At 37.3% G+C, this 21170-nt stretch overlaps 1 protein-coding gene across 14 annotated transcripts in view; it reads right to left on the bottom strand.

Annotated features, from left to right (window-relative positions):
- Nucleotides 1–21170, bottom strand: part of IFT25 (intraflagellar transport 25) — a 34417-nt gene that overhangs the window by 8570 nt on the left and 4677 nt on the right. For 5 of the 14 annotated variants that reach the window (XM_019937750.3, XM_073789504.1, XM_019937752.3 and 2 more), the window contains exons 2-3: nucleotides 11410–11480; nucleotides 10600–10712 (exon numbers count right to left, since the gene is read on the bottom strand). In XM_019937750.3, coding sequence (XP_019793309.1) covers nucleotides 10600–10697 — 98 coding nt within the window. In that variant the 5' untranslated portion in view covers nucleotides 10698–10712; nucleotides 11410–11480. Of the gene's footprint in view, nucleotides 1–10599; nucleotides 10713–11409; nucleotides 11481–16112; nucleotides 16527–21170 lie in introns of those variants that run through there. The other 9 variants (XM_073789518.1, XM_019937754.3, XM_019937757.3 and 6 more) reach the window with 4 other exon arrangements.

Below are 21170 nucleotides of genomic sequence, written 5' to 3'. Positions count from 1 at the left end.
CTGCGCCACCAGGGAAGCCCTTAATTGTGTCTTTCAATGAGTATTAGTTTTATTTTTGGTGAAGTCCAGTTTTATTACTCTTTTCATTTATGCTTAGTAATTTTTGTGCCTGCCTTCCTTCCTTCCTCCCTCCCTCTCTTTATTTTTGGCTGCGTTGGGTCTTCATTGCTGTGCGTGGTCTTCCTCTAGATGCGGTGAGTGGGGGCTACTCTCTTCGTTGCAGTGTGCAGGCTTCTCACTGCGGTGGCTTCTCTTGTTGCCGATCATGGGCTCTAGGTGTGCAGGCTTCAGTAGTTGTGGCTCGCGGGCTCTAGAGTGCAGGCTCAGCAGTTGTGGTGCAAGGGCTTAGTTGCTCCACGGCATGTGGGATCTTCCCGGACCAGGGCTCGAACCCATGTCCCCTGCATTGGCAGGAGGATTCTTAACCACTGCACCATCAGGGAAGCCCTGTGTCTTTATTAAAAAACCTTTGCCTACTTCATTGTCACAAAAGTACTTTCTTGTATTTTCTTTTAGAAATTTAATTATTTTAGCTTTGAATTGAGTTCTATTATCCATATTGAATTAATTTTTGTGTTTAGTATGAGGCAGGGGTTGAGGGTTTTTTTTAATCCACATGTTTATTCAGTCATTCCAGCACCACGTTAAAAAGACTTTCCTTGGACTTCCCTGGTGGCGCAGTGGTTAAGAATCTGACTGCCAATGCAGGGGCCACGGGTTTGATCCCTGGTCCAGGAAGATCCCACATGCCGCGGAGCAACTAAGCCCAACTACTGAGCCTGCGCACCACAACTATTAAAGCCCGTGCGCCCTAGAGCCCACATGCCATAACTACTGAGCCCGTGTGCTGCAACTACTGAAGCCCGTGCACCTAAAGTCCGTGTTCCGCAACGAGAAGCCACCACAATGCGAAGACAGTGTACCACAATGAAGAGTAGCCCCTGCTCACCACGGCTAGAGAAAGCCTGCACACAGCAATGGAGACCCAATGCTGCCAAAAAAAAAAAAAGAAAAAGACTTTCCTTTTCCTATTGAATCACCTAAGTGTCTTTTCCTAAAATTAATGAACTGTCTATGGGTGTATGTACTTCTGCCCCTCCATTTTATTCCATTGATCTGTTTCTGTATCCTTAGCCTTTTGTCAAAAAGTAATTGACTTTATATGTGTGGGTCTATTTCTGGGCTCTCTAGTCTGTTCCACTGATCTATATAGATCTATCTTTACAAAAATGCCATGTTGTTTTGATTACTGTGTATTTATTTTAAATCTTGAAATCAGATAATTTAAGATTTCTTCTTTTCAAAATTAGTCTGACAAGATTAGTTTGCATTTCCATACACATTTCAGAATCAACTTGTTAATTTCTATGTAAAAGTCTATCGAGATTTACTGAATCTATAGGTCATTTAAGGGAGAAACAGCCACTGTAACAATATTGAGTTTTCCAATCATGAATGTAGTATATCTTTTCATTTACTTAGTTCTTTCATTTCTCTCAGCAACGTTTTATAGTTTTGAGTGTAAAGGTCTTGCATGTCTTATTAAATTTATTTTTAACTATTTCACGTCTTAAATGCTAATGTAATTGGAATTTTTTAAAATTTCATTTTCTAAATGCTTCCTACTAGTATATAGTAATACAATTGATTTTTGTGTATTGACCTCGCTAAATTTACTTATTAGCTCTAGCAGTTTTTTGCAGATTCCTTAGGGTTGTGTAGATTCACATAATCTGCGAACAAAGGCAATATTTTTTAGTGGCCAATAGCTCTTGCTTTATACACACACACACACACACACACACACACACACACCTGGAGAAATTGAAACTCAAATAAATATTATGAATAGTTCAAAAGGCTACTTGGTTACAAGATATGTAAAGAGGACTCATTCCAAAGCTTATTTTTCCTTGTTGCCATCTGGAAGGGGAAGGCTCTTTGGGGAAATACCACAAGGGTGCATTTTGATCATTATCCTCATTATGTCTACTAATTTTCTTAAAAAAATTTTTTTTAATTTTATATAATTTTAAAGGTTACTTTGCATTTACAGTTATTACAAAATATTGGCTATATTCCCCATGTTGTACAATACATCCTTGAGCCTATCTTACACCCAACAGTTTCCCCCTCTCCTCTCCCCACTGGTAAACACTAGTTTGTTCCCTAGATCTGTAAGTCTGCTTCATTTTTTGTTATATTCATTAGTTTGTTGTGTCTTTTAGATTCCACGCGTAAGTGATATCATACTATACTGAACAAAGATAATTTTGCTCTCTTTCCAATCTTTATGACTTCTATGTCTTTTCTTGCCTTATTGCATTGTTTAAGACCTCTAGGACAATACTGAATAGAAATGGTGAGAACAAACATCCTTGATTTGTTTCCAATACTGGAGGGGAAGCATTTTTTTTTAACCGAACATAGTTGATTTACAATATTATATTAGTTTCAGGTGTACAGCACAGTGATTCACTACTTTTATAGATTATACTCCATTTAAGGTTATTACAAAATAATGGTTATATTTCCCTGTGTTGTATAACAGGGGTCCCCAACCCCTGGACCACGGACCAGTACTGGTCTGCAGCCTTTTAGGAACCAGGCTGCCCAGCAGGAGGTGAGCAGTGGTCAAGTGAGTGGAGCTTCACCTGCCACTCCCCATCGCTTGTGTTACTGCCTGAACCACCCCACCCCCACCCCCTGGTCCGTGGAAAAATTGTCTTTCACAAAACTGGTCCCTAGTGCCAAAAAGGCTGGGGACCGCTGCTGTACAATATATCTTTGTTGCTTATCTATTTTGTATGTAGTAGTTTGTATCTCTTAATCTCATACCCCTATCTTGCCCCTCCCCATTTCCCTCTCCCCACTGATATCCATGAGTTTGTTTTCTATATCTGTGAGTCTGTTTCTGTTTTGTTATATATACTCATTTGCTCTATTGGGAAAGCATTTATTATTTCATCATTAAGCTGAAAATTTTTAGTAGATGCCTTTATCAAACAGAAAATTCCCTTCTCTTTTTAATTTTTTGAGAGTTGTTATCATGAATGGATGCTGAATTTTGTCAAATGATTTTTTGGAATGATCATATTTTTTTTCTCCCTTGTTCTGGCAATATGGTAAATTACACTCAATCTGTATTCCTGTGATAATGTGGTGAATATGCCAATCTTGCATTCTTATGATAAACTCCATTAGCTGAATTCAATTTATAAGGTTTTTTGGGTCTATGTTTACAAAGGATACTGTTCTTTAATTGTCCTTTCTTGTAAAGTCTTTGTCAGGCTTTGGTATCAGGGTTATGCTGTTCTCATAAAACAATCTGGGAAATGTTTCTCCTCTATTTTTGAAAGGGTTTCTAAAAGACTGGTACTATTTTTTCTCTAAATATTTTACATAATTTCTACAATTGATATAAACTATTCAAATTATTAAATTTCATCTTGTGTCATTTTTATAGGTTGAGTTTTTCAAGGAATCTGTCCATTTCATCTAAATTGTCAAATTGATTAGCCTAAATCTGTTCTTGATACTGACTTACTATTGTTTTACAATCTGTAGTGATATTGCTTCTTTCATTTCTGGTACTAGTAACTTGCATTTTCCCTTTTTATTTTAGTCAGTCTTGCTAGAGGTTTATAACTTTTATAAACCTTTTCACATAGTCAACTTTTGGCTTTGATAATTTTTTCTGTCTATTTTCTATTTCATTGATTTCTGCTCTTACCTTTGTCATTTATTGTCCTCTACTTTCTTTTGGTAAAATTTGTTCTTTGTTATCTAGCTTCCTAAGGGAGAAATTTAATTATTGTTTTTTGTTGTTTTGTTTTGTTTGCGGTACGCGGGTCTCTCACTGTTGTGGCCTCTCCCGTTGTAGAGCACAGGCTCCGGATGCGCAGGCTCAGTGGCCATGGCTCATGGGCCTAGCCGCTCCGCGGCACGTGGGATCCTACTGGACTGGGACACGAACCAGCGTCCCCTGCATTGGCAGGTGGACCCCCAACCACTGCGCCACCAGGGAAGCCCTAATTATTGGTTTTAAAACATTCTTTTTTTTTGCGGGGGGGGGGCTGTCTTGTGTCTTTGTTGCTGCGTGTGGGCTTTCTCTAGTTGCGGCGAGCAGGGTCTACTCTTCATTGTGGTGCGTGGGCTTCTCATTGCAGTGGCTTCTCTTGTTGCTCCGCGTCAGCTCTAGGCACGTGGGCTTCAGCAGTTGCAGCACATGGGCTCAGTACTTGTGGCGCACGGTCTCTAGGGCACACAGGCTTCAGTAGTTGCGGTGTGTGGGCTCAGTAGTGGTGGCACGGGGGCTCAGTAGCTCTGCGGCATGTGGGATCTTCCTGACCAGGGATCGAACCCATGTCCCCTGTGTTGGCAGGTGGATTCTTAACCACTGTGCCACCAGGGAAGTCAGAATATTTATTTATTTGGCTGTGCCAGGTCTTTGTTGTGGCATGCAGGATCCTTAGTTGTGGCATGCGGGATCTTTTAGTTGTGGCATGCAGAATCTTTAGTTGTGGCATGTGGAATCTTTAGTTGTGGCATGCGGGATCTTTAGTTGCGGCATGCGGGATCTTAGTTGTGGCATGTGGGATCTTTAGTTGTGGCTTGTGAACACTCAGTTGCAGCATGTGGGATCTAGTTCCCTGACGAGGGATAAAACCCGGGCCCCCTGAACTGGGAGCGTGGAGTCTTAGCTACTAGACTACCAGGGAAGTTCCCATCTGTCAGTTTTTGCTTTATGTATTTTTAATAACGATTATGAGGTCAACGTACATTTAGATTGTTATTTCTTCTTGAGGAATTGATATTTTAACATTATAAAATGTCCCCTTTATATCTGGAAATACTCCTTATCTTATATTTTACTTTGTCTGATATGACTATAGCCACAGCCACCTTCTCATGCTTACTATTGATAGGGCGAATCTTTTTCATCCTTTTATTTTCAAACTATTCATGACTTTATATTTAAAGTACATCTCTTGCAGACACCATATACTTGGGTCTTTCATTTTTACCCAGTATAACCCTCTCTGCCATTTAATTGAAGTGTTTAGAATACTGGCATTTAATATAATTATTGATATGGTTGGGTTTAAGTCTTGCTATTCATTTTTATTTGTCCCTCCCATCTATTTTTTCTTGTACCATTTCTCCTTTCCTACCTACTTTAAAATATATATTTATTTATTTATTTATTTTGGTTGCACCGGCTCTTAGTTGCAGCACGTGGGCTTATAGTTGAAGCATGCAGACTTCTTAGGTGCGGCATGCAGAATTCTTTGTTGCAGCATGTGAACTCTTAGTTGCAGCACACATGCGGGATCTAGTTCCCCTACCAGGGATCGAACCCAGGCCCCCTGTATTGGGAGCGTGGGGTCTTACCCACTGGACCACCAGGGAATTCCCTCCTTTCCTATCTACTTTTGAGTGAATCAACAAAAGTTTTAATGCTGCTTAATTCCTTTATTAGTTATTTAACTATACCTCTTATTTTTAGTGGCTGCTCTCAAGGTTATCAAACCTCATGACAGTCAATTTGCACTGAACTCCACTTTTGTGCCATTGTTTTAATATATTTTATACACACATATATAATAAATCCCACAATACAAAATGTTTTTTGCCATTAAGTGGTTAGCTGTCTTTCAAAATTATTAAAAGAGGGCTTCTCTGGTGGTGCAGTGGTTGAGAGTCCGCCTGCTGATGCAGGGGTGCGGGTTCGTGCCCCGGTATGGGAGGATCCCACGTGCCGCGGAGCGGCTGGGCCCGTGAGCCGTGGCCGCTGGGCCTGCGCGTCCGGAGCCTGTGCTCCACAATGGGAGAGGCCGCAGTGGTGAGAGGCCCGCATACCACAAAAAATTTTAAAAAAATTATTAAAAGAAAAGATAGTCTTTTATATTTACTGAAATATTTACCATTTCCAATGCACTTACTTTCTTCCTGAATGTTTGAATTTCTATCTAGTATTTTATCATTTCAACCTGCAGAACTTTCTTTAGCATTTCCTGTGATGCAAGTCTGTTTGTGGTAAGTGAAAAGTCTTTCTTATATCCTATATTTTTTAGTGATATTTTAACTAGACACAGAATTCTGGGTTGACAGGTTTATTTGTTTGTTTCTCTTTTTTCTCCAGCATTTTAAAGATATGATTCCATTGTCACCTGAATTCCATTGCTTGTGATGCAAAGTTGGCTGTCACTGGTACCACTGTACCCCTGTATGTAATGTATTTTTTTGCTCCAGTTGTTTAAAAATTTTTTTCTCTATCTTTGTTTTTCAGCAGTTTGGCTATAATATGGTCTGTTATTCATCCTGCTTGGGGTTTGCTGAGTTCCTTGGATCTGTGAGTTGGTATTCTTTAATAAAACTGGGGAAAATTCAGCCAAAAAGTAGAAACAATTCCGATATCCATCAATTGATGAATGGGTAAATAAAATTTGCCATATACATACAATGAAATTATTTGGCAATAAAAATGAATGGAGCACTGATAACATACTACAACATGGATGAGCCTTGAAAACATGTAAGTGAAGGAAGGCAGTCCAAAGACAACATATGTGTTATTCTATTGATATGAATGTCTGGATAAGCAAATCTGTAGGGACAGAAAGTAGATCTGTGGTTATCTAGGGCTCATGGGGATAGGGGATGACAATGAAAGTGTGTGAGGTTTCTTTTTGGGGTGCTGAAATGGATTGTGCAAATGGCTGCATAACTCTGAATATGCTAGAAGCCACTGAATTGTATATCTTAAATGGTTGAATTTTATGGTATGAGAATAATATGTCAATAAAGGTGTTACAAAAAAGAAAAAAACAGAATCCAGGTCTCTAACTCGCAATTCTTGATTTTTTTATACTATGCTTACTATTTCACAATTTCTTTTTATTTATATTTATATGGTTTAAAATTTTATTTATTTAAATAAATTAAACAATTTTTACTTGCTCTATGTTTTTTCTTGGGTGCTTTTAATGAACATGATCAAAGTAATAACATAAAGATATATAGAGATGCACTTGGATTTTAAAATAACTGAATTCCTATAATTAAGTAAAATGAAGTCATCAAAATAGTAGTTTCCTTAAAACAAGGCCTTATAGCCATTGACTGTTCAACATCTATCATCTCATGTGATAATAAAAAAAGTCATGTAATTCTTTCACAACTCTGAGGTAGTCAGGGAAGGTGGTATTATCCCCACTTTTCAGACCAGGAAACTGAGGCTCAAAGAATAACACATATATTCTTAGCCCAAAGTAACACACATAGTTCACTTACCCAGGAATTTTAACTGTAAATCTCTCATTCTTTTACATTATGCCAAAGGAACCAACTCTCTCTCTCTTCTACTTTTTCTAACTCATTTTTTTTTTGTGTAAAATTTTTCTCCTTTTTCACTGACATGTTAAATACCAGGGGTCAAAAGTAGAGTCAAGAGGAAGTAGAAATATAATCACTTTTTAAAACTCTATTTCTGAGGAAATTGAGAATTGGGAGCACTATCCATTAGGGGCAAATTTACAGCACTGTTTTCTCCAAATAATTCTATTGTTATTTCCATTTAGATAAATCAACTTATGAGCAAAGAATAAATTTTACTATCTACTATATAAAATCTAATTGCGTTTGTTGGAAATGCATATGAATTAAAAGTCTCTGATGTGCTCTGTTCAGTTTATCGGGTCAGTAACTACTTTACTCCATATAGTTTTCTGTATTAAGGGTTTTGGTCTAATCTAAAAAATATTATGTACTTATTCATTAGTATGGACTGATAAAGTCTAAAGTATTATGTTACATGTAACAGCCAATTTTAATGATCTATAAACATATTCCCTTGAAAGAAAAGTCACCAAAAGGGTGTAAGGTAAATTGATCTTGCCTTGAAAATTTGATTTATCTCCAATCAAAGACAAGGAGTATTTTTGGAAAGATCTCTATTTCTGGCAAATGATTTAAGGTACATCTCTATAGGTCTGTGATCCTCATAGCAGTTCCCACATTTATATCTCTACTCTAAGGCAGAGTGAGATAAATAACTATTACCTGAATTTCAGGAAATAAAAAACTAAGAAGGATTAAGAGGCACATATATTAAGTTTTTTATTCAAACCTTAAGTTTTAGAAACTGGGAGTTAGAAGACATGAGTGTTAGTTTTGATTCTGACACTTGCTTATCTGTATGATTTTGAGTAAGTCATTTTACCTCTAATCATTTTTTTCATCATCTTTATAATGAGGGTGAAAATACTTTTTTTTGGCCTCTTACTCCCCAAGCTTACTTTGAGGGTCAAATGACATAACATCTATAAAACTATAAAGCCCTATGCAAATATATATTAACAGATGCATACATGTATGTATGTATGTATATGTGTACACGTTTGAGTGTATGTATGACTAATCTTTGATGGTCTAATTCACAAGCTACTCCACAAATATTTTAAGACACTGTTGAGTCAAAGATGAAGTCATAGTCTCTGACTTCTAGAAATTTCCAGTTGAGAGGGGAGACATACATTAAAAATAAATAATTATATAATAAAGGAATAAATAAGATAATAGAGGTATATATATCAAATTCTACTGGAGCCCACCAAAAAGGGAAACTATCCTACCTGAGGGAAAGGGACAGATGTCAGTCAGAGAGGAGGTAAGAACTGGGCTTAAAGGAACAGGTCCAATTGCTAGAATTTTATACAGATACATGGACCTCACAATAGAACACAAAGAGCCACGAGATCTATGTTACAATTGGCTCTGCCTTCGATAGTTAAAACTAGTACCTGACCTCTTTAGATCTCTCTTACCACAAGTCTAAATGAAAGGTTTCAATAAGATGAACTCATAAGTCCTTCCAGCTCTAAAATTATATGATTCTATGAGTCAAACTCAGATCACTGTACAAATACCAAGAAAGAGAATTCAGGAGGGTAATAAAATTGCCAGAACTATTAAAAAAGGAGTTTTTCTTGGGTGGACTTGGAGGGTATTTGTTTAATGAAATAAGTCAGACAGAGAAAGACAAATACTGTATACCACTTATATGCAGAATCTAAAAAATAAAACTAGTGAATATAATAAAAAAGAAAGAGACTTACAGATAAGGGGAAAAAACTAGTGGGGAGAGGGAAGTGGAGAGGGGCAAGATAGGGCTGGGGGGACTAAGAGGTACAAACTACTATGTATAAAATAATTAAGCTACAAGGTTATATATATTATATAACACAGGAATTATAGCCAATATTTTATAATAACTATAAATGGAGTATAACCTTTAAAAATTGTGTATTGCTACAGTGTACACCTGAAACTTACATAATATTTAAGAAAGCCCGCGTGCAGCAATGAAGACCCAACACAGCCAAAAATAAAGAAATTAAATAAAGAAATTAAAAAAAAAAAGGATCAAAACCCTAAATATACACAACTGAATTAGCTCCAGGAATGGTACTAAAGTAAAGCAACTATACTTCAATTTTTAAAAAAAATTTTTTGGCTGCGGCATGCGGAAACTTACTTCCCCAACCAGGGATTGAACCCACGCCCCCTGTAACGGAAGTGTAGAGTCTTAACCACTGGACCACCAGGTAAGTCCCACATACCTCAATTTTTTTAAAAAAGAAGTTCTTCCATTAACTACTTTTTTCCTGGAATTTAAAAGTCTGAGAATGATATCTATCCCTACCTAGAATAAGCCCTAGCACAGTGAAGAGTGGTGACTGGAATGATATCAAGAAGCTGAGAACCAAACAATGCAGGTGGATAGCAAGAAGTGAAGCATTCAGTTCAGCAAAGATGTTGCTTAGACCAGAAAGAAAATAGTCAGTACATAGTAAGTCATACTGTTTATATTCCTATTTACCAAGAAAAGCTTGGAATAAAACTATAACCAGATATTAAAATGTATACTTCCATAAAATGAGGTAGCTGTTGTTTGAAGTTTTGCCTTGTTAGACCACATCTTTAAAAACTATTTTTCTAAAAAGTTCAGTTTAGGAATTCATAAAGAAAAGGATCAGGGACTTCCCTGTTGGCACAGTGGTTAAGAATCCACCTGCCAATGCAGGGTACATAGGCTCGAGCCCTGGTCAGGGAAGATCCCACATGCCGTGGAGCAACTAAGCCTGTGCACCACAACTACTGAGCCTGTGCTCTAGAGCCCACACACCACAACTACTGAACCCACGTGCCACAACTACTGAAGCCCACACACCTAGAGCCCGTGCTCCGTAATGAGAGAAGCCACCGCAATGAGAAGCCTGTGCACCACAACTAAGAGTAGCCCCCGCTCGTCACAACTAGAGAAAGCCCACGCGCAGCAATGAAGACCCAACACAGCCAAAAATAAAGAAATTAAATAAAGAAATTTTTTTAAAAAAGGATCAAAACCCTAAATATACACAACTGAATTAGCTCCAGGGATGGTACTAAAGTGGGTAGTCAGGTAATTTAGTTCACCAGACATTTATTAAACTATGTTTAACAGTGCTAGTTGTTGTAAAACACATAATCTCAGTACTCAGGGGGTTCACTGACTTAATATTAAGACTTTAAGGAAGAAAGAACAGTAACTCTTACCCATCAATTATATTTTCAGGTGGGTGTTTTTCATCACTTGATGTAGCTAAAATCACTTCAGTCCCTTCAGAGCTCAAACAAACATCAATGTTTCTCATCTTAAAGTATTTAACCTGCAAGGAAAACAAAACAAAACAACAAAAGCAACCTTTTTATTCTCTGAATTTTATCTTGAGCAAAGGAAAAGAGAGAAAGCCTGTTGCCTAGCACAAAGCTTACCAACCAAATTATTCAACAAGTGGGAGGGACTCTTAACATATTTACTTAGGTAAACTTCTGACCTCTCCCAGGGATAATCTGTGAGATATGAGTATTTGCACTCCTCTACTCCACAAAAGAAGTCCCTGACACCAACATAATTTTTCTGTTTCTAAAATTAAAACCCTCAACAATTATATGGAAACAGTTAATACGCTAGAGTGACATGACTTAGTAGGTAAGTTTTTAAAAAGTGTTTATATAGTTATAATTCAGAAATTTTAAAAAATGAAGAGTATAAAAACAGACGCTTTGTAACTATTTATCCATACACTAATCAATTGAAATAGCAAGCAATGTTATTTAAATCTTAAAAAATACTTTATGATCGGTATATTTTTTTGAGCAGAAATGTGAAATGAGAGAAGATAACTTTTCACTTATTTTTAAAGTCTAAATCAGTCACTTGGTTCATGAACTTAAACACATTTCTGTTGGAGAGTAATATTTTAAGTCTGATAAAAAGCATATGAAAAGATATTGTTGAGCTCTACTATGAACCCTGGAGGGTAAGACACAAGGAAGACCATAGAAGATTACATCAGAACTCACCCTTCTCCTTGATCTACTGGTGATAAGGCACAAACCAAAATATAGATGCAAAGTGATGGGGAAAGCTGTATCTATAAAGAATTAAAAGATGAAGAGTGTTTGGAAAAGGAAGAAAGGCTTCTAATACACCTCATAGCCTAGCCCCAGTCTAACTTAAAAAAAAAAAAACTATTTCAAATAAACAAACAAGGTAGAGCGAATATTACACTTACTAAACAGCTGTGTACTGACTTCCCAGATTTGATGTTAACATTTTTCCATAGGTACTTTTTTTTTTTAAGAAATAAGTAGCCCCTTACTGTCCTTATTCTCTTCCTTGCCCAGTGGTAACAGCTATTCTGAAATTGGTGAATAAACTTCCTATATTTTTATTTATTTATTTATTGGCCAAGTCACGCAGCATGTGGGATTTTAGTTCCCCAACCAGGGATTGAACCCACCCACTGCAGCGGAAGTGCAGAGTCTTAACCACTGGACAGCCAGGGAAGTCCCTGACTATAGTTTTATACTTTTACCATATATGTATCAATATGTACTGTTCTTTTAAAACTTAGATGTTTTCACAGTATATATACCCCTTGCTACTTGCTTTTTTCATTCAATATTATGTTTTCAAGATTTTACTATGTTGATACATGTAAATCTACTTTATTCATTTTAACTGCTGTAAGGTATTTCTCCATTTCTCTAATGATGGATATTTAGGTCTGTTTCCAATTTTTTGCTATTATAAACAAATTTGCAATGCACATCCTTGTGCATGTATCCATTGGCAAATGTGGGAGATCTTTATAATAAAGAGTATCTTTCTTTGTAGAAGTAGAATTGTAAAAATTTAGAATCAATGTATCTCCAAGTCAATAATTGATCTATTTGATCTCTAAATTATAACAATTTAAATTACCATTAGCAGTGTATGAAACTTTCTGCTCCCTCATATTCTCACCAACTTGGTATTGTTAGACATTTTAGCTTTAGTCAACTCATTGGTGTGAAATGGTATCGCAATAAGGTTTTGTTTTTTTTTTTTAAATAAATTTATTTATTTATTTTTGGCTGTGTTGGGTCTTCATTGCTGCATGCGGGCTTTCTCTAGTCACGGCAAGTGGGGGCTACTCTTCATTGTGGTGCGTGGGCTTCTCATTGCGGTGGCTTCTCTTGTTGTGGAGCACAAGCTCTAGGCACACGGGCTTCAGTAGTTGCAGCACGTGGGCTCAGTAGTTGTAGCTTGTGGGCTCTAGAGTGCAGGCTCAGTAGTTGTAGTGCATGGGCTTAGTTGCTCCGCAGCATGTGAGATCTTCCTGCACCAGGAATCAAACCCATGTCCCCTGCATTGGCAGGCGGATTCTTAAACACTGTGCCACCAGGGAAGTCCTCAATAAGGTTTTAATTTGTATTTCCAGGATTACTAGTGAGGCTGAATACCTTTTCATGTTTATGGGCTATTGAGGCCTCTTCTCTTATTTGCTTTTTCTTATCCTTTGCTCATTTTCTATTGGGTTGCTTTTTCTCCTTCTGTCCTTTTCTTTTTGATTTGTAGAAAAATTTAAAACAAAATAACCTATATACAAGTCCTTTGTTATAGCATTACAAATATCTTCTATTCTATAGCTTGATTTTTCTTTTTAACTTTGTTTTTTTGTGCAAGAGCTCCTCCCCCACCATACACACTTTCTTTTTTGTTTTTGAACTATAACACACATAGAGAAAAGAACACAAATCATAAGTATATGGTACAATAGATTTTCACAAAGTAAACACACCCAGGTAACCACCACCCAAGTAAAGAGACAGAACATCACCAGCATTTGAGACAAGCCCTTCTTATGACCCCTCCTAGTCACTACCCCTCTCTCCTTCCCAAAGGTAGCATGGTTCTTATTTCTAATCTACAGATTAATTTCACCTGAACTTCATGTACATGGAAATAATGCAGTTTGTACTCTTTTGTATCTGGCTTCTTTCACTCATCATTATGTGTTTGAGATTTATCCATGTTGTTATGTATAGCAGAGTTGAAGTGCAACTAAGTAACCCAGGCCCCACCCATCTCAACTCTTAATCAGATCAAGGAAATCAACCCCTAAGTGGAGTTTCACAGGAAACTGGGTGTGAGCTAAAAAGCAAAGAAAGATTTCTATGGTCTTGGGTACTTAGATCCCAAAGCCCTGATGAAGGAAGGAACTGATCTCACTCTCAAATATGTGAAATCAGAGGTAAACTGAAACAATTTAAATAAAACTACAACTCATTACAATCCCAGCATAACCCCTAGTTGGACTGAAATGATCTGCCCCTTATCCTAGCTAACAGACAAAGAAAATCGTGTGTTCTCTCTGGGAAAAAAACATTATCTACTTCAGTGTCTACCATTCTTTTAAACACAATGTCGAACATGCAAAGTCATCTGAATAGCACAAGGAATTATAGCCATTATCTTTTAATAACTTTTAGTGGAGTATAATCTGTAAAAATACTGAATCACTATACTGTACACCTGAAATTAAGATAATATTGTAGAGAAACTATAGTTCAATAAAAAATTTAAATATAAAAACTTTTTAAAAATTAAAAACTTAAAAAAAAGTCATTTGAAGCAGATCTACAGATGACCCAGGTGCGGGAATTATAAATTGATTAAAGAATTCAGTGAAAAGATGGACAAAATGGGTGAACAGAAAGGGAATTTTAGCAGAGAAATGGAAACTATAAAAAAGAACACAGTAGAAATTCTAGAACTGAAAAATACCATATCTGAAATAAAGAATTCATTAGATGGGTTTAACATCAGATTGGACACAGCACAAGAAAAGGTCAGTGAATTTAAAGATAGGTCAATAGAAATAATCCAAAATGAAACAGAGGGGAAAAAAATGAAAATAACAGAGCATCATATACCTGTGAAACAATATCAAACTAATCTGAAATACATGTAACTAGAATCCCAGAAGGAGAGGAGAAAGAGAATAATATAGAAGAATAATTTAAGGAGATATGGCTGAAAATTTTCCAAAATCTATGAAAGACATAAACCGACAGATCCAAGAAGTTCAGTGAACCATAAGTTGCATAAGTACAAAGAAGATCCCACCCAGGCACACCTTAGTCAATTGTTGAAAATTAAAGAAAAAAGTTAAAAGCAGTCAAGCAAAAAACACCTTATATGCAGAAAAACAACAAGAAGAATCAAAACTGACTTATCATTAACAGTGGAAGCCAAAAGAAAATGGAATGATGTCCTTGACATGCTGAAAGAAAAAATATAGAATCCTATACCCAGCAAAAATACCCTTAAAAAGTGAAGGCAGGGACTTCCCTGGTGGCGAAGTGGTTAAGAATCTGCCTGCCAATACAGGGGACATGGGTTTGATCCCTGGTCCAGGAAGATCCCATGTCCATGGAGCAACTAAGGCCGTGTGCCACAACTACTAAGGCTGCGCTCTAGAGCCCATGAGCTACAACTAATGAAGCCCACATGCCCTAGAGTCCGCGAGCTGCAACTACTGAAGCCCGCGCACTCTAGGGCCTGCCTGCCACAACTACTGAGCCCGTGCGCCTACAGCCCATGCTCTGCAACAAGAGAAGCCACTGCAATGAGAAGCCCGTGCACTGCAACAAAGAGTAGCCCTTGCTTGCCGTAACTAGTGAAAGCCCGCATGCAGCAACGAAGACCCAACACGGCCAAAAAAAAAAGATGAAGGCAAAATAAAGACAAACAAAAACTGAAAGTATTTGTTACCAGTAGACCCACAGTACAAAAAATATTAAATGAAGTACTTTAGGCTGGAGGGATATGATTACAAGCTGAATCCTGGATCTGTGGGAAGGAATGAAGAGCACTGGAGATGGCAAATATATTGCTAACATAAAAGAATATTCTTAAAATTTATTTAAGAGGCTACTGAGTAGGGGACTTCCCTGGCAGTCCAGTGGTTAAAACTCTGCACTTCCACTGCAGGAGGCACAGGTTTGATCCCTGGCCAGGGAACTAAGACCCCACATGCTGCGTGGTGTGGCCAGAAGAAAAAAAAAAAAAAAGACTACTGACTAAAGTGAAAACAATATCAATGAATGGTAGAAATTTAATAGATGTAGAAGTAATAAATATAATAACACAAAAGGCAATAAAAAAGTAAATGACACTGTGTTTTCTGTGAAGTACTTTTGCAAAGTTCTTATGTTGAACATGAAGTGATATGCTATTAATTCAAAGTAGAGTAAGATAGTAAGGATGGGGCGGAGTCAAGATGGCATACTAGGAGGTTACGGAATTCGCATCTCCTCACATCTAGGGCACTTACGAGGCACCAGTGAGGGACCGTGGACACCTAAGGGGATGGGAAGAACCCCCAGCGACTGGCTTGAGGGATCTTGGTCCCCAGGCCAGAGGTCAGGCCCATGCTCCTGTGGTGGGAGCTCTGAGTCCAAACTGCTAGACTAACAGAGAACCTCAGACCCCAGGGAATATCAATCGTAGTGAGGCCTCCCGGAGGTCCTCATCTCAGCACCAAGACCCAGCTCTACCCAACTGCCTGCAAACTCCAGTGCTGGATGCCTCAGGCCAAACAACCAGTAAGACAGGAATACAGCACCACCCATCAAGAGAACAAAAAAAATGAAATGACAAATAAATACATTACAGATGAAGAAGCAAGGTAAAAACCTACAAGACCAAATAAATGAAGACAAAATAGGCAACCTACCTGAAAATGAATTCAGAGTGATGATAGTAAAGATGATCCAAAATCTCAGAAACACAATGGAGAAAATACAAGATACATTTAACAAGGATCTAGAAGAAGTAAAGAGCAAACAAACAGTAATGAAAAACACAATTACTGAAATTAAAAATACTCTAGAAGGAATGAGTAAGAGAATAACTGAGGCAGAAGAACAGATAAGTGAGCTGGAAGATAAAATGGTGGAAATAACTGCCAGGGAGCACAAAAAAGAAAAAAGAATGAAAAGAATTGAGGAGAGTCTCAGAGATCTCTGGGACAACATTAAATTCACAAACATTCGAAATATAGGGATCCCAGAAGAAGAAGAGAAAAAGAAAGGTTCTGAGAAAATATTTGAAGAGATTACAGTCGAAAACTTCCCAAACATGGGAAAAGAAACAGTCACCCAAGTCCAGGAAGCATAGAGAGTCCCATATAAGATAAACCCAAAGAGAAACATGCTGAAACACATACTAATCAAACTATCAAAAATTAAATACAGGGCTTCCCTGGTGGTGCAGTGGTTGAGAGTCTGCCTACCGATGCAGGGGACACGGGTTCGTGCCCTGGTCTGGGAAGATCCCACATGCTGCGGAGCAGCTGGGCCCGTGAGCCATGGCTGCTGAGCATGCGCGTCTGGAGCCTGTGCTCCGCAACGGGAGAGGCCACAACAGTGAGAGGCCCGCGTACCGCAAAAAAATAATAATAATAAAAAATAAAAATAAAATAAAATAAAGACTGTTACAAGAGATAAGGACACTACATAATGATCAAGGGATCAATCCAAGAAGAAAACATAACAATTATAAATATTTATGCACCCAATATAGGAGCACCTCAATACATAAGGCAAATGCTAACAGCCATAAAAGGGGAAATTGACAGTAACACAATAATAGTAGGGGACTTCAACACCCCACTTTCACCAATGGACAGATCATCCAAAATGAAAATAAATAAGCAAACACAAGCTTTAGATAACACATTAAACAAGATGGACTTAACTGATACTTATAGGACATTCCAACCAAAACCAACAGAATACACTTTCTTCTCAAGTGCTCATGGAACATTCTCCAGGGTAGACCATATCTTGGGTCACAAATCAAGCCTTGGGTCACAAATCAAATCATGGAACATTCTCCAGGGTAGACCATATCTTGGGTCACAAATCAAGCCTTGGTAAATTTAACAAAATTGAAATCGTATCAAGTATCTTTTCTGACGACAACACTCGCTCTGATACTAAATAATAATTACAGGAAAAAAACTAAAAAAATACAAACACATGGAGGCTAAACAATACATTACTAAATAACCAAGAGATCACTGAAGAAATCAAAGAAGAAATAAAAAAATACCTAGAAACAAATGACAATTAAAACACAACGACCCAAAACCTATGGGATGCAGCAAAAGCAGTTCTAAGTGGGAAGTTTACAGCAACACAATCTTACCTTAAGAAACAAGAAACATCTCAAACAAACAACCTAACCTTACACCTAAAGCAATTAGAAAAAGAAGAACAAAAACCCCCCAAAGTTGGCAGAAGGAAAGAAATAATAAAGATCAAAAATAAATGAAAAAGAAATGAAGGAAACAATAGCAAAGATCCATAAAACTAAAAGCTGGTTCTTTAAGAAGATAAACAAAATTGATAAACCATTAGCCAGACTCATCAAGAAAAAAAGGGAGAAGACTGAAATCAACAGAACTAGAAATGAAAAAGGAGAAGTAACCACTGACACTGCAGAAATACAAAGGATCATGAGAGATTACTACAAGCAACCATATGCCAATAAAATGGACAACCTGGAAGAAATGGACAAATTCTTAGAAATGCACAAACTTCTGAGACTGAACCAGGAAGAAATAGAAAATATAAACAGACCAATCACAAGCACTGAAATTGAACCTGTGATTAAAAATCTTCCAACAAACAAAAGCCCAGGACCAGACGGCTTCACAAGCAAATTCTATCAAACACTTAGAGAAAAGCTAACACTTGTTCTTCTCAAACTCTTCCAAAATATAGCAGAGGGAGGAACACTCCCAAACCCATTCTATGAGGTCACTATCACCCTGATACCAAAACCAGACAAAGATGTCACAAAAAAAGAAAACTACAGGCCAATATCACTGATAAACATAGATGCAAAAATCCTCAACAAAATACTAGCAAACAGAATCCAACAGCACATTAAAAGGATCACACACCATGATCAAGTGGGATTTATCCCAGGAATGCAAGGATTCTTCAATATACACAAATCAATCAATGTGATACACCATGTTAACAAACTGAAGGATAAAAACCATATGATAATCTCAATAGATGCAGAAAAAGCGTTTGACAAAACTCAATACCCATTTATGATAAAAACTCTCCAGAAAGTAGGCACAGAGGGAACCTACCTCAACACAATGAAGGCCATATATGACAAACCCACAGCCAACATTGTTCTCAAAGGTGAAAAACTGAAACCATTTCCACTAAGATCAGGCGCAAGACAAGGTTGCCCACTCTCATCACTATTATTCAACATAGTTTAGGAAGTTTTAGCCACAGCAACCAAAGAAAAAAAAAAATAAAAGGAATCCAAATCAGAAAAGAAGTAAAACTGTCACTGTTTGCAGATGACATGATACTATACATAGAGAATCCTAAAGATGCTACCAGAAAACTACTAGAGCTAATCAATGAATTTGGTAGAGTAGCAGGATACAAAATTAATGCACAAAAATCTCTTGCATTCCTATACACTAACAATGAAAAATCTGAAAGAGAAATTAAGGAAACACTCCCAATTACCACTGCAACAAAAAGAATAAAATACCTAGGAATAAACCTACCTAAGGAGACAAAAGACCTCTATGCAGAAAACTGTAAGACACTAATGAAAGAAATTAAAGATGATACAAACAGATGGAGACATACACTATGTCCTTGGATTGGAAGAATCAACATTGTAAAAATGACTATACTACCCAAAGCAATCTACAGATTCAATGCAATCCCTATCAAACTACGAATGGCATTTTTCACAGAACTAAAACAAAAAGTTGCACAATTTGTATGGAAACACAAAGACCCCGAATAGCCAAAACAATCTTGAGAACGAAAAACCGAGCTGGAGGAATCAGATTTCCGGACTTCAGACTACACTACAAAGCTACAGTAATCAAGACAGAATGGTACTGGCACAAAAAAGAAACATAGATCAGTGGAACAGGATAGAAAGCCCAGAGATAAACCCACACACATATGGTCACTTTATCTTTGATAAAGGAGGCAAGAGTATAACAATGGAGAAAAGACAGCCTCTTCAATAAGTGGTGCTGGGAAAACTACAGCTACATGTAAAAGAATGAAATTAGAACACTTCCTAACACCACACACAAAAATAAAGTCAAAATGGATTAAAGACCTAAGTGTAAGGGCAGACACTATAAAACTCTTAGAGGAAAACATAGGAAGAACACTCTATGACATAAGTCACAGCAAGATCCTTTTTGACCCACCTCCTAGAGAAATGGAAATAAAAACAAAAATAAACAAATGGGACCTAATGAAACTTCAAAGCTTTTGCACAGCAAAGGAAACCATAAACAAGACCAAAAGACAACCCTCAGAATGGGAGAAAATATTTGCAAATGAAGCGACTGACAAAGGATTAATCTCCAAAATATGCAAGCAGCTCATGCAGCTCAATATCAAAAAAACAAACAACCCAATCCAAAAATGGGTGGAAGACCTAAATAGACATTTCTCCAAAGAAGATTGCCAATGAACACATGAAAGAATGCTCAACATCACTAATCATTAGAGAAATGCAGATCAAAACTACAATGAGGCATCACCTCACACCGGTCAGAATGGTCATCATCAAAAAATCTACAAACAATAAATGCTGGAGAGGGTGTGGAGAAAAAAGGAACCCTCTTGCACTGTTGGTGGGAATGTAAATTGATACAGCCACTAGGGAGAACAGTATGGAGGTTACTTAAAAAACTAAAAATAGAACTACTATATGACCCAGCAATCCCACTACTGGGCATATACCCTGAGAAAACCATAATTCAAAGAGTCATGTACCACAATGTTCAATGCAGCACTATTTACAATAGCCAGGACACGGAAGCAACCTAAGTGTCCATCGACAGATGAATGGATAAAGAAGATGTGGCACATATATACAATGGAATATTACTCAGCCATAAAAAGAAATGAAGCTGAGTTATTTGTAGTGAGGTGAATGGACCTAGAGTCTGTCATACAGTGAACTAAGTCAGAAAAACAAATACCGTATGCTAACACATATATATGGAATCTAAAAAATAAAAATGGTTCTGATGAACCTAGGGGCAGGACAGGAATTAAGACACAGACGTAGAGAATGCACTTGAGGACACAGGGAGGGGGAAGGGTAAGCTGGGACAAAGTGAGAGAGTGGCATGGACTTATATATACTACCAAATGTAAAATAGATAGCTAGTAGTAAGCAGCCGTATAGCACAGGGAGATCAGCTCAGTGCTCTGTGACCACCTAGAGTGGCGAGATAGGGAGGGTGGGAGGGAGACGCAAGAGGGAGGAGATATGGGGATATTTCTATATGTATAGCTGATTCACTTTGTTATAAAGCAGAAACTAACACACCATTGTAAAGCAATTATACTCCAATAAAGATGTTAAAAACAAAAAGACAGTAAGGATACATGTTATAATCCTAGACTTAGGATAAAGCAACCACTAAAAAACATAGAGTTATAGAAAGGAGGCCAACAGAGAGGAAAAAATGGAATACCATAAAATACATGGTAAATTTGAAAGAAGGTAGAAAAGGAAGAAAAAAAGAATTAAGTCAGTTAGGACAAATTGAAAATAAATATCCAGAAGACAGATTTAAGCACAAACACACAGATTATTCCATTAAATGTTAGTAAACTAAACACTTTAAGACTGAAGAAAAAAAAAAAACTAAGTACTCTTTTCAAGAGACACACTCTAAATATAAAACTAAAAGGATAGAATAAGATAG

This window comes from Tursiops truncatus, chromosome 1 (assembly GCF_011762595.2).
Source record: "Tursiops truncatus isolate mTurTru1 chromosome 1, mTurTru1.mat.Y, whole genome shotgun sequence".
Taxonomy (NCBI): Eukaryota; Metazoa; Chordata; class Mammalia; order Artiodactyla; family Delphinidae; genus Tursiops; species Tursiops truncatus.
Note: the sequence above shows the minus strand (reverse complement) of the source record. Positions and strands in the feature narration are given on the sequence as shown.